The 12673-nt window shown below is 35.2% G+C and overlaps 1 protein-coding gene across 49 annotated transcripts in view; it reads right to left on the bottom strand.

The window, feature by feature from the left end:
* The window catches only part of LOC135205709 (myoneurin-like), a 406587-nt gene that overhangs the window by 348770 nt on the left and 45144 nt on the right, over positions 1-12673 (bottom strand). The window contains exon 6 of one of the 49 annotated variants that reach the window (XM_064236767.1): positions 1059-1281. The exons of 47 other annotated variants lie outside the window; for them this stretch is intronic. In XM_064236767.1, the coding sequence (XP_064092837.1) occupies positions 1059-1281 (223 nt within the window). Of the gene's footprint in view, positions 1-1058; positions 1282-5898; positions 6127-12673 lie in introns of those variants that run through there. One more of the 49 variants, XM_064236769.1, reaches the window with a different exon arrangement.

The raw sequence follows: 12673 nt of genomic DNA, 5'->3' as shown, positions 1-12673 counted from the left end.
TGACATAGCGGCTCGAATAGAGCTCAAATGAGACTACTCAGGACCAGCGTAAGATCCCAAGTCAGAGGTTTGAGTTCTCTTGATGAACATGATTGTTTGAAGCTCCAGAACAACAATGAGATTCCCCAGGATGAAGAGATGTCCACAGCCTTCAAGTCCAGAACCAACCCCATGGCAGCCCTGTAGCCTCTGACAGCCGAGACGGAAAGACCTTTCTCATCCCTGAGAAAGATCAGGAAATCCGTTATCTGCTTAACAGAAGTTCTGAGTGGAGAGAAACCCTGTCAACAACACCAATCATAGTTGACAGCCCACTTGCCCTGGTAAACTGCTGACGAAGATCTCCTGAGATAGCTGGACATCTGGCCCGCAGCTTTGTGAGAAAAGCCTCTCGCTCACAGGAGATACTTGGTAGTCTCCAGCCGTGAAGAGATAGGGACTCTATTAATAGACTGGTGAAATCTTTACACATGAGGTTGGCAAAGGGTGATGCGCCATGGTCCTCTAGTGGTGAAGCCACCTGTAACTCCTTCCCAAACCATTGCACTATTCAATTTGGGTACAGCAATATCAAAAGTACTATTCTATCCATGTAAGTTTTGAGATTCTATGGGGAGAAACTCTTCACAAAGTGGAATGAACACTGAAAGAAGGGTACCAACCTGACAGAGATACTGCTACCAAGAATGTCACTTCTAACTAAAATATATCACAGCAATCTACATACATACAATTTTGCTACATTTCTAATGACCTTTAAGCTAGAAAGAAAAAAAAACTCCCACTACATACTTTGTACATCAACAGGGTTTTACATATTTTGGACTAAAAATTAGTTTTGAAGAATAAACATGTTCAAAACCACAACTTCAATTTTCTTGAAGCATTCTCAATTTCTCATTTCAAATGAAAGAACTTCATCAACAATTAACCAACTCACATCAGTAAACCAGTTGGTTAAAATTTCTACATATCTGAATATCTAATTTACAACAAGCAGCAGTCCACTTCAATTCGACTCAACAGAGACAAAACGCGTTTCTCTTATCTCAACACACCTTTTGCTCTCTCATGCGTAACCATGTGAGCAGTAACATTGGATTTCTGAGAAGACCGGTAAGGACACTGAGAACAAGCAAATGGTTTCTCCCCTGTATGGATACGATAATGTTTCTGCAAATTGTACTTTTTGTTTGTAGAATAGACACACAACAAACACTGGTGCATTTTCTTGATATCGGTTGTCTTCTGTTCATTCTTCAGTGCCCTCATCTCCCCCACCTGTGGAGATATCCCTCATTTACTAAAGACTCATAAAACAGTATTCTTACAATTATTGAACAATCAGAAAAATACTTGTACTGTAAATGTGTACATATATATATATATAAATTGCAAAAGAGAACCCAGGAGAGGAGGTAAAAAGAAAAATAGCTTTAATATAAAACCACAGCAACAACACAACTGTACAAAAAAGAACCAGGAAAGTAGAGACGATTCAACAGTAACACAAATGACGAGATTTCTATGACTTGCAATGCCTAAACATCTCAGAAAGCAACTGAACTTTGAATACAAGAAAAAAATAATGACAAATAACTCTTGAAATGTAGTGAAGAAACAAAACCCAAAATGTTATAGTGTGTCTCAGCCCTGAAAAAATATTCAGACTTCCGTACCTTTCAAGGCACAGGTTAAAAAGGTTTACAGCATTACCAATAGAGAATAGTACACTGTTAGAAGGAATTAATGCATAAAAGCTGCTACGTACAGTTTTAAGTCCCCAAAGACGAACCAGACTGCCATGAACAACAATGCCTTTGCAAACATGGAGGCTTCAAGTAGTTTCATGTCATCAACCATAAGGGCGAGTCATTAAAAAAAAATCCAGTAACTGCTATATGTACCTACATACATTCAAGGCTCATTACAAAACATGACCTACAATGCCAAGAAGCCAAATTAGAATTCAGATCTGTTAAAAGGTAGGACCTATACCCATCTTCCATCAGGTGAGATCTATAATCCTTCTAGATTTGAAGTCTACAGCTTCTTTTGATGCTAAACCAATCCTTTCCTTGTTTACTTCAGGTCCACTTTTGGTAACTGCCATCATCATTAAAAGGTTTAACCTGATGGCTATAGGACTAAAACATTATGACTTGGCAACTTACAAAGAATACAGTATTCAACACAGCAAGAAGGTCCAACAGGTTTTATATTTTCCACATTATAAATAAATAAACAAATAAACAAATAAATAAATAAATAAATATATATGTGTGCGTGTGCGCACGCCCCAGGTCAGGGAAAATTTGAGGTCGTCCAATTTTAAGGGTGGGGGGTAATCAATGGAAAGAGGAAGATATGCAAATGTACATGCTATACAAGAAAAAAAAAATTCAAAAAAAATTCTCCCTACCTTCCAAGAGTAGTTAAAAAAAAAAAAAAAAAAAACTTATTTACAACCCTTTTGGAGTCTCTTTAACAAGACAATCGTAAATTTTGCTACAGAAAAAAATAACAATTTTTTCATCAATTTGTATTTTTCAAAACTTACAAATCTTTGGTCTTTACTTACGGGATAATTTCTAAAATGTACAGCTGGACCGGTTTAAAAATAAAATGAGGTTGATCACTCAAGACCCATTAACCATTGGGGAGAGAGGAAGCAGGGCCTTACCTCTCTTTCCTGATCATCTACACCTTGGCATTTCTAGCTTTCTCTCTTTTTGTTGTGTTTTGTTATTTTTAATATATATCTGTATTCATGTGTAATTGCATTTTGATCGTGCAAACACATGAATCATCAAAGCTTCAGGGTAAGCCCCAGAGAAAATTCCCTTGGATTGGTAACAGCCCATGTATGCGTTCTCTGGCCACTTTTGATACTGATCCTCATTCAACTTGCAGCAGATGAGCATCTCACGTTCGCAGTGTAAGTAGCCCTTGTTAGGAGCGTCGTGACTGGTCCCCCGGAGCAGTGGAAGCCTTTTGGTAGGAAGAGGAGATACAAGAGGAAGTTGGCCGAGTCATCTTGGGAAGGCTTTATGTCTCCGACGGCACCGAATGCCAAAATTCCTTATTCTTCTTTCTCTCCTTCATCAGAATTGCCACTTGTTCCTTTGCTTCTTTAAAGTGTTGGACTATGAGGTTTTCTTACCTATTCATGACAATTTGGGGTTAGATTTCTGAAGTGATCATTGTTCCCAAATTATTCAAATGTATGAATATACATGTCAGAAGATGCTTGCCCTGAACTTTTTCCAAGACTCAGCAGGTGGGCACTTGCACAACAGGATCAGTTGATGATGGGTCATACTTGAAGCCGTAGGATGTTTCAATTTTGCCACACGCTAATGTAGAGATCAATGTGGGCTGTCTTCTAGTTGGAACATTTTTTTTTAAATTCAATCATTGGCAACACAGGCTGAGTTGTTATTTGGGTCATTTCAGATTGTCCCAACAAAATTAATTCTAAATCTTGCTGAAGGGGTACAATCCTTCTGCCTTTTAGTGTTGTTCTGTTCTTTTTGGTCATTTCTGCAAGCTCTTAATACCATCTTTGAAAAAAATACCATGGCCCTTGAAGTAAATTGAGACTTAAGAGCCTGGTTAACCTTTAATCACACAACAATAACAATAAAAAGCAGTACTACTGCAAATGATACAGGGTCATCACTGGAACCATTTATAATTTTTCTATGTCAAGAAAGTTCATTTTCTTTCTACACAGCTTTCTATTACACACCTTACGATGTTTTATGTCAAGAAATTTACCATTAATGGATGAGCATGCAAAACCTTTCACGATTAAAAACATCCTTTTTCAGAAATATATATCCTGATATTTTTAATTTACAAAAAAAAAAAAAAAAAAATACAAAAGTTACCCAAAAGTTTTAATGTTATTCACATACAGTACTTATCAAAATTAGCTTACTCAAGTTACAACACATTTTCCACTGCAGACCACTACCAAGAGAAGATTAATAATGATGAATATTAATCCTTAAGGGACAAGGTAAATAATACATATAACTCACCCCCCCTAGCCCCCCACACAAACTTCAAGTTTGGCCAATCTAAGAAAAAACACATCAGTGGAAAGAAGATATGTAAATTTACATGGTGTAAGAATTCTGAAAAGTTTTCTGTACCTTCCATGGGAAGTTGAAATTGAATATCTACAAGCCCTGTGCAGGCCCTCTTTTTCCAAGACACTCGTAAATTTTACCACGTTATGCATGTTTTTTCTAACAGTGAATTCATTTTGTAAAATCAAAATTATAATTACAGCTCACACAAATATAACTGATAAGAAATAAAATCAGTAACAAATTCTGAGTAGATTTATTTTAAAATATTTATACAAGATTTACCAAGATGGGGAAATTCCGCAACTTTTTGTGAGGTATGCACGTTTTTCTGATATTTCTTTGAACTTTTCTTGTAAAATTACAATTGCAACTGAAATCCTATCATAAATGATAAGAACTAAAACCAACAACAACCCCTGGGTATTTGTATGGAATAGAGGGGCAATACAATTCCCCATCAAGCTTAAAGGCATACTGATCACCCTCTGCCCTTTGCAGAGCTACCTCAGCTGCCATTAGTCATTTATGGATCACTGAAGTGATACAAACATCTTTCCCGCTAAATTCTTCCAAAACGTATGACACGTAATATTAATATGCTCATATGAGTTAGCCGTCCACTGAGGGTTAAACATCCAAAATTTTTACTTGCAAGAACTTTAAAATCACATCTAAGTAGATCACACATCGTAGGCATTACAATAATCTCAGCACCCTGCTTTCACTTACAGAATATATGTGTAGTAAATAATCCATTAGGATTATGGAACTGACAAATTGAAAAGTGGAATTTTGTTGATTCATTATATCAAATTACTGTACTGTAGTTTTTCGATCAATCAGAGAAATGTACATAGAGGGCAACCTTCAAAAAGTAAACACAATTCTGCCATATCACCAGACACAGAACAACAATGTACAGGCAGTCCTTGGTTATCGGCAATCCGGTTTTATGGTGCATGTCTAGTGCCATAACGAGAAGAGTTGCGGTTATCGGCGCCATAAAGGGTGCTTATGGTGCTGCGCCATAAGAGCTATTTATCACTGAGTTTCGGTTAATGGCGGTTTTCACTTATTGGCACACCCCCGGGGAACGGAACCCCTGCCAATAACCAGGGACTGCCAGTATAGATGATTACTTCATTGAATTAACGAGTTCACTACATACTTCCACATAAACAAGATCGGAAAATCCAGCAGCTGATTTTCTCTATTCATCAAAGAATAACAATCTGATGAGATTGTGCCAAGCACAAGTGTCACTAAAACTACTAGTAATCCCTTTTAGGAACATCATAAATGAAATACAAAGCTGACAATAACTACAGTTCAATTAGTCAAGGTGGAAAAGCAAAATCAATGACTAGGTATTAACCAAAACCATATCATACAAAATATTTACAAAATAAACTGAAGCTCTGCCATGATTAGCACTATGCACAAATAATGCAACAGATATAACACCTATTAGTACATCACAGAGGTTAAAATCAATTTCTTACAAGGTAAGTGCTACCTTGCTCCAAATCCACTGTACTAAAGAAGCTAGTGTCAGTTTCAATCTGTTGAATAAACCTAACTCTTTAATAACATTTTGGTAACAAACTATAAGTTTCACGGCGATCCTACCCACATAAAACAAAAGAACAATGCACTTCAAAGATTCCTAATAAAACTGCATCATATTGCACAACAAATACTAGATACCATTAATAACATACATAACAGAACATGAAATGTAAAGTAAACTATAAACATACAGCATATCACAGAGAGAAAAAATTCCAAAGGTCAAGACCACAATAAAACCCATTTACAGTTTATGAATGAACTCATGACTTTTTAAATTATATTTCTGAGATGATCTGTATGGACAATGAGGGCACGCAAAAGGTTTCTCGCCTGTGTGAGTTCTGATATGCTTTTTCAAATGGTCTTTTCTAGGTGTAGAGTATTCGCAATAGGGGCACGGGTGACGCTTCTTTGGCCAAGCTTCTGTCCTCGAACGAATCCTGACCGCTTTGACCTGTGGAAATATCCACTTCTTAACGAATGCTATCAGACACAAATTCTGAACATGAAATGGAGCAGTATAAGAAACATCTAATCATTTCAACTTACAAAGCAAGACAAAAACCATTTTGATTTAAGTGAAAAGGGGGCCAATTATTACAAATAGTATAATAAACATCCAGAGTGCTGCTGTTCTTTACTATTTTTTCACTGCTGCTAAATTTGCCTAAATCTGTAAATGCTTCTAAAATATTTACTACAGGGTACCTTGGTGCCTGTGGATAACATCAACAATAGCAGAGACAGATCTATTTGACGTGGCAATATTAGTTTCCAACACAGTAAGCCCATTTTTCCACAATGCACTTACAAAGCCTACATGACTTAAAAACCCCGGGTCTCCTTTTTAGCATGACTCCTTAAAGGACACAAATCTCCATACTTTTTATCCATCTCCTCAACTCTATTTCAACCTCATTATCTATCTACAGCTTTCCTCTGTCTCCCTCATTTCCTGAGCATTCATCCAGTCTTCAGGACTTCCACATCTCCTACACCTCTAAGGTTACTGTATATTTATTCACATTGCAGCTTCAGTTCAGCCAGTATACTTAATGAGCCTTTTTATGGGACTGCCTGTATTATAGTACTTTGAAATAAAAAATTACTTCTGAAATTGGCATCTTATACCATTTTGTGATGGCAAACTTTTGACTCTCTCTTTACTACTTCTTTCTTCATACCAAGTCCTTTTTCCCCAGCTTGATGCAGCCCCTCTTATTTGTATTACTATGACTTTCTCACTATACGCCGGTCATTATCGTACTTATTCAAGTTAAGGCCCAATTTGCCACTGGAACACTGGCCTCTTCCCTATTAGTTCTCTTACATTTTAGGCGTTATCCCTCACTCAATCAAATTTTGCAATCCCACGCATCTGAGACACCACCTGCTATGTTTGTTTTATGGTACTACAGTACATTTCACATTTAACAGACCACTGGCATTATGAAGCCATTTTCCTGACAAGACTTTCTATTTGCTTTTCTCTAGTCATCATAAGCTTGCGTTTGCTAAAAATGACAAATTTCTAATCCATTTGTATTTTTCATAGCTAACAAACCTGAGGTATTAACAATAGGATAATCTTCTAGCACCGGCTGGAAACGGTTCAAAAACAATCAAAGATTGTAAAGCATGGCATCTGTGGAATCGGTCTACAATGTTTTCCATTCCACACTTCCTTCTTTTGAACACTTCTGTGACCTCTTCCAATGATTTTAATAAAACTAGACATTCATTTATTAAGTACCAGCTCCTACGGAGACAAGCTTCAATGATATTTAGCTGGCATTAGCATACCTCAGCATACTGTGCAATATGTACATGTTATTTGTATCTTAGAGCACTTCTCTCTTTTTCAACTGTTAATTACTGTGTTCTTTCCTGCATAAATTAGTTTGCTTTTATCTGTATTTGTTAATTTCTGTGTCCAGCAATATAACTTCCAGATGGTGTCTACCTTGCATTTCTAATTCCATAAGAATCAATTTTCATTCTACTTCATTCAGCTTCATATATTAAGGCTGGTTCTATTTTGGATCTTGGTTCGTTTCTGCTCATCAGGAGTCATTCTTTTTCTTTTCCTAATTTTTCAAACACAGCCTAACACGTAAACCCACTTTTATATTGAGATTCCCAGAAGGCAAGTAGTCTTTAGGGGGTTGTGTATACCTTGTTTGAAGAACCATAATTAATCTGATTGCTTGTCTATTATACCTAAGCCTAATATGGATGTAAGTCTTCCTCATAATGCAATGTCAGGGGGTTATCAAACTCTACTATCATTAGCAGGTTTAGCTGAAACTTTTGGGGAGAAAGCCAAGGACATAGTAACTGGAATGAATAAAAATTTTCATGATAGTCAACTGTGCTTAACATCTGCATAATGGTTTGTAGGACTCAACAAACAGTTTTCCTCTTTGATGCAAGCAGATAACTGGGACCCTCATTATAGATTGTCATTAGTACTTGTTGTTATTAAATTTTCAAATCTCTCAGAAGCTCCAATTAAGGTTAGAACTGTGGCCTGTATTAGGGTTGCTGAAATGAACAACACCATCATATCTTGGTTCTGATGCGAGACATGAGAATTTTTCCAACTCATTTTTTGTTATGTGCTTTGGTTAAGCTCAATCAACCCTCACTGGAACATGTTGGGGTAGTGACCATGTAACACTAAATTCTGAAACGATTAAGGAATTAATGGACACGGGTTACAGTTTTAATGTTTAAATTAATGAATTGGGAATTGTCTTTTTTGTTTTTGTGAACTGTATCACAATGAGGGAGAGGGGGTGTATATTTTCTACTTTACTTCTGAAGTGAAATAAGTACTATTCACTTCATTCATTCTATCTACCTGTAGCTGGTAGGGTAGGTAGCCCATAGTGGTAGGCAAATCTATGGCTGTTTAACCAATTTCAAACTGCTTGTGACAGGCTGCTAATTTTGTTCACCATCAACCATCAATGCTAAATCAACAGCAATGATAGGTGAAGTCTTTTGACTAAAGTGTTTATAGTATGTAGTAGCATTTCTAAGATAATGGTGCACATTCTAAGCAAACTTTTGAAAATTTTGTCTTTCATAAAAACTGGTGTGTTCCTTCGCATCCAACGTTACAATATCATTTCTAGTTAACTATGAAACTAATTAGTTCTCTCATTCAAACCATCCTAAGCTAATATATAACAATGAGCTTTTCAATTTAATACCAATTAAAACAATGAAGTGCAACAAAGGACCATTCCTTGTGGAACATCAGCTATGAATTGGGCTAGTTTGACAGGTACACAATATTAACTGATACTTGGAGCATTCAAGTTGCAAGTAAAATCATAATGTCAGGTTAATGGGGCATACCTACTGGGGAAGTCCAGATTATAGGGTCAATTTATTCACATTACTATTATTACATAAAGGATACGACTTCACACATCTGATATGCACTGATCTTTACTTGTAAATATTTCTTTCAAAGTAGTCATACAAAGTACAGTGAAAGAAAAAAACTGAATTCTTAATATACATAGTGGCCATCCCTCCCTTGGTTTGAAGGCACTTGGCCACATAGTCATGGGCTAACTTTGCCTTAATTAATTTAGTATTATATGTACATGAGTATCATGACGTAACATATACTACGTGTTTATAGCCAATGTGAAAAAGCTTCATATTCAGGAACGTACAAAAAATTTGATACAATTACATAAAACTCAGTCATTTATAAACTGACAGTGGCAACTGAAATACACAAACTAATCAAGTTGATTCTTAATTTCTCTCAGACTGTAATAACACAGGGCTGACACACGACAATAAATAACTTGGCAGAGACATTTATATCAACAAGCACACTGGATCCAGTCAAGCTTTGACCTTCATGGTGGTGTGATCTTCTCTTGGATCCAACACAAGTCACAGGATGCACATGAAATTTTGTTTCCTCTTGGGAACTTTTTCTCAGCTTCAGTACAATACTCTAGTCTTGGTTCTCAATTTAACAAGCTGATCAGAGGCTCCACCATTTAAAGTCAAGTACTCTCTCTCTTTATAGAAAGAAAGAACGAAAGAAAAAAAAAACCATCCAAGAGAGCAATAAAATGCCAAATTCTATAAAAAAAAAAAAAAAAAAAAAAAGATTTCACACACACACACACAGAGCGCACCAAACATACAGTAAGGACGTTGCTGTGCATAGTTTGTCTGCTGTGTAATGCATCGATGCATATGCATGTCTTTCATTTGCTACATAAATATATCAATCTGAGCAATACAACCCTTTTGTCCACAGGTGCCAGTTATGAGGGTTATTACTGTAACATTAAGATCAATAGTTATGAAAAAAAAAATCTGAATAAATACCAGTAATAAATTAACTGCATTATGGAATTTGGCTGGATAGAAGTAATGTACTGGTAGTCTACAGAATCTGAGAAAAAAAAGTGTGACCCTGGGTTATATTTTGTGGAAAAAGGGGTCTTACATGCCATCAAATGTAATAATACTTCTTTATAAATGAAAATGCTTTCCCAATGACCCTTTTTCTTAGATAGGAAGTCAATATTATATAGACCAGCAATTCGCTATTTCTAGGGATGCTTTTTTCTGCAGGATCACAGTTATGGGCATGTGATAGCACAAGGACTTTTTTTTTAACATTTATCACCTTTTTCAAGTTTTTCCTTTCCTTCACATGTATTTTTCATACACGAAAAAAAAATTGCCCCTGGTAAATAGTTCAACTCACTGAAAATCATGAAAAAAGAAAACACTTATTTTTCTTAGTGTAATCACTGTATTCAACACCATCCCCAAACCTTTCCTTTAAGATATGTAAACAAGGAAAAAATTCTAATTTACCGTCCACATTCTAGTTCTGATTGTCTTCCTTTATGGATCATACAGTGGTTCCCCCCGTATTTGGGGGAATGCGTACCAGACCAGAACCACCCCTCCCCAAATCTTTAGTACCCGCAAATAGTTGAAACCCTTAAAAAAATGCTTAAAACTGCCTATTTTGTTAGGTAAAACTCAAGAAAAACCCACAAAAAATGTTCATTCGTGTTTGTTTTAATAGTTTTTTCACAAAAAGTGCAACTTATAATGGAAATAAAAAAAGAGTTTTGTGGATATTTCTCAGAAAAAAAATACCACAAATATGCAAATTTTACGCGAACAATGGGGGTATATATTCCAGAGAGAAATCCACAAATACGTTCATACACGAATGCAGAGAATGCGAATATGGGGGTCCACTGTAATCCTAAAACATTTAGTTCTGAAAACATGAAAATACAGTAATTGCTTTATGAAAAAATCCGGGAAAAGGCAAGTTTTCATCAAATAATCTGTGACGTGATGGTACGTATATGTTCCACAAAAAGAGCCGTGGATAAGCGGGGGTTGACAGTACATACACTCGCAACAAATTTTTCCCATATATATACATGCAAGACTTTTTATATTGACAAATATTAAACCAAATATATAATTTAATATCTAATTCACTATACCTTTGGAATAAACTTACACCCCAGCGGGATTATAATTGGTAAGTACTTTGACACCAGTGGGATTCAAAACTGATCACTGGTAAAGTCAATGTCTATCATTGTTTCTAAACTAGGCAACAGTTAAAATCCTGTTGGCGATGAAGCACTCGTCAAAATTGTAGTCCCCCTATGGTGTAACTTATTCACAAGATGTTTAGTTTATTGGATAATAACCAATATTGGTGAACGCAAACATAACCTCAGTCTTTGTTCAACTTGGAAACGCAAAAATAATTGTTTCCAGTGGGTAACACAGATACACCCACTATACTAACTAAAATAGTTAAGTAAAGTGTCATGCACATTCTGATGTTGAACAGCGGGGGCTAATCTCACATGGTATGAGCTGATGCAATTACTGCATGAAAGAAGGGTACTTGCTAATTATACTCTGTTTTTTTCCATCTGTCCATCCGCCTGTGGTGTTTTCGCATGGTAACACTGCGTCCCGGACTTTAGATAGTTACATTCAGCTCACATTCAACAATTATAATAATATCCTATTTCGAATATTAACGGTGTAATACGCATACAGTAAATTATTAAAACACTTTTCAGTTGCAAATGTACACCCAGATATCCTTTTATTTAACCTAACACTTACACACAGCGTAACTATTTACCGGGACGCAGTGTTACCATACACAAACACCATAGGCGGAAGGACAGATGAAAAAAAACAGAGTATAGTACTTCATTTAAAATCGATCTTTTCTTTACTCTTGTACCAAATATATATATATATATATAATATATAGTATATAGTATATATATATATATATATATATATATATATATATATATATATATATATATATATATATATATATATATATATATATATATATATCTATCTATATAGATATAATAGATATAGTTATATAGATATATATAAATAGAATATATAGATATATATATATATTATAAATAATTATATATATATATATATATATATATATATATATATATAATATATATATATATATATATATAAATAGATATATATATCTATATATATATATATATATATATATATATATATATATATATATATATATATATATATATATATATATATATATATATATATATAATATATATATATATATATATATATATATATATATATATATCACAGGGTGGAGAGGTAAAGGCATGTCTCAGCGTAGTACACAATTTATTGCCGACGTTTCACATCACTTCGATGCATTTTCAAGGCTGGGAATTGATAAAAATACAAACATATAAGACTCGTCACTGATAAAACACGGTACAGTAAGTCCTCGGGTTACGCTGGTCTCGACTTACGATGTTTCGTGGTTACGAACGCGCCCCCATAAAAATATAAAAAATAATATTTTGCGTCGTTCCGTCTTACGCGGTTTAGCGTCGTAAGCAACGTAAACAAACGCGAACTAGTTCCGGGGCGCACGGCGGAAGAAT

The sequence above is a fragment of the Macrobrachium nipponense genome, chromosome 24 (assembly GCF_015104395.2).
Source record: "Macrobrachium nipponense isolate FS-2020 chromosome 24, ASM1510439v2, whole genome shotgun sequence".
Lineage (NCBI taxonomy): Eukaryota > Metazoa > Arthropoda > Malacostraca > Decapoda > Palaemonidae > Macrobrachium > Macrobrachium nipponense.
The sequence above is the reverse complement of the archived record's forward strand: the minus strand, read 5'-3'. Positions and strand labels throughout refer to the sequence as shown.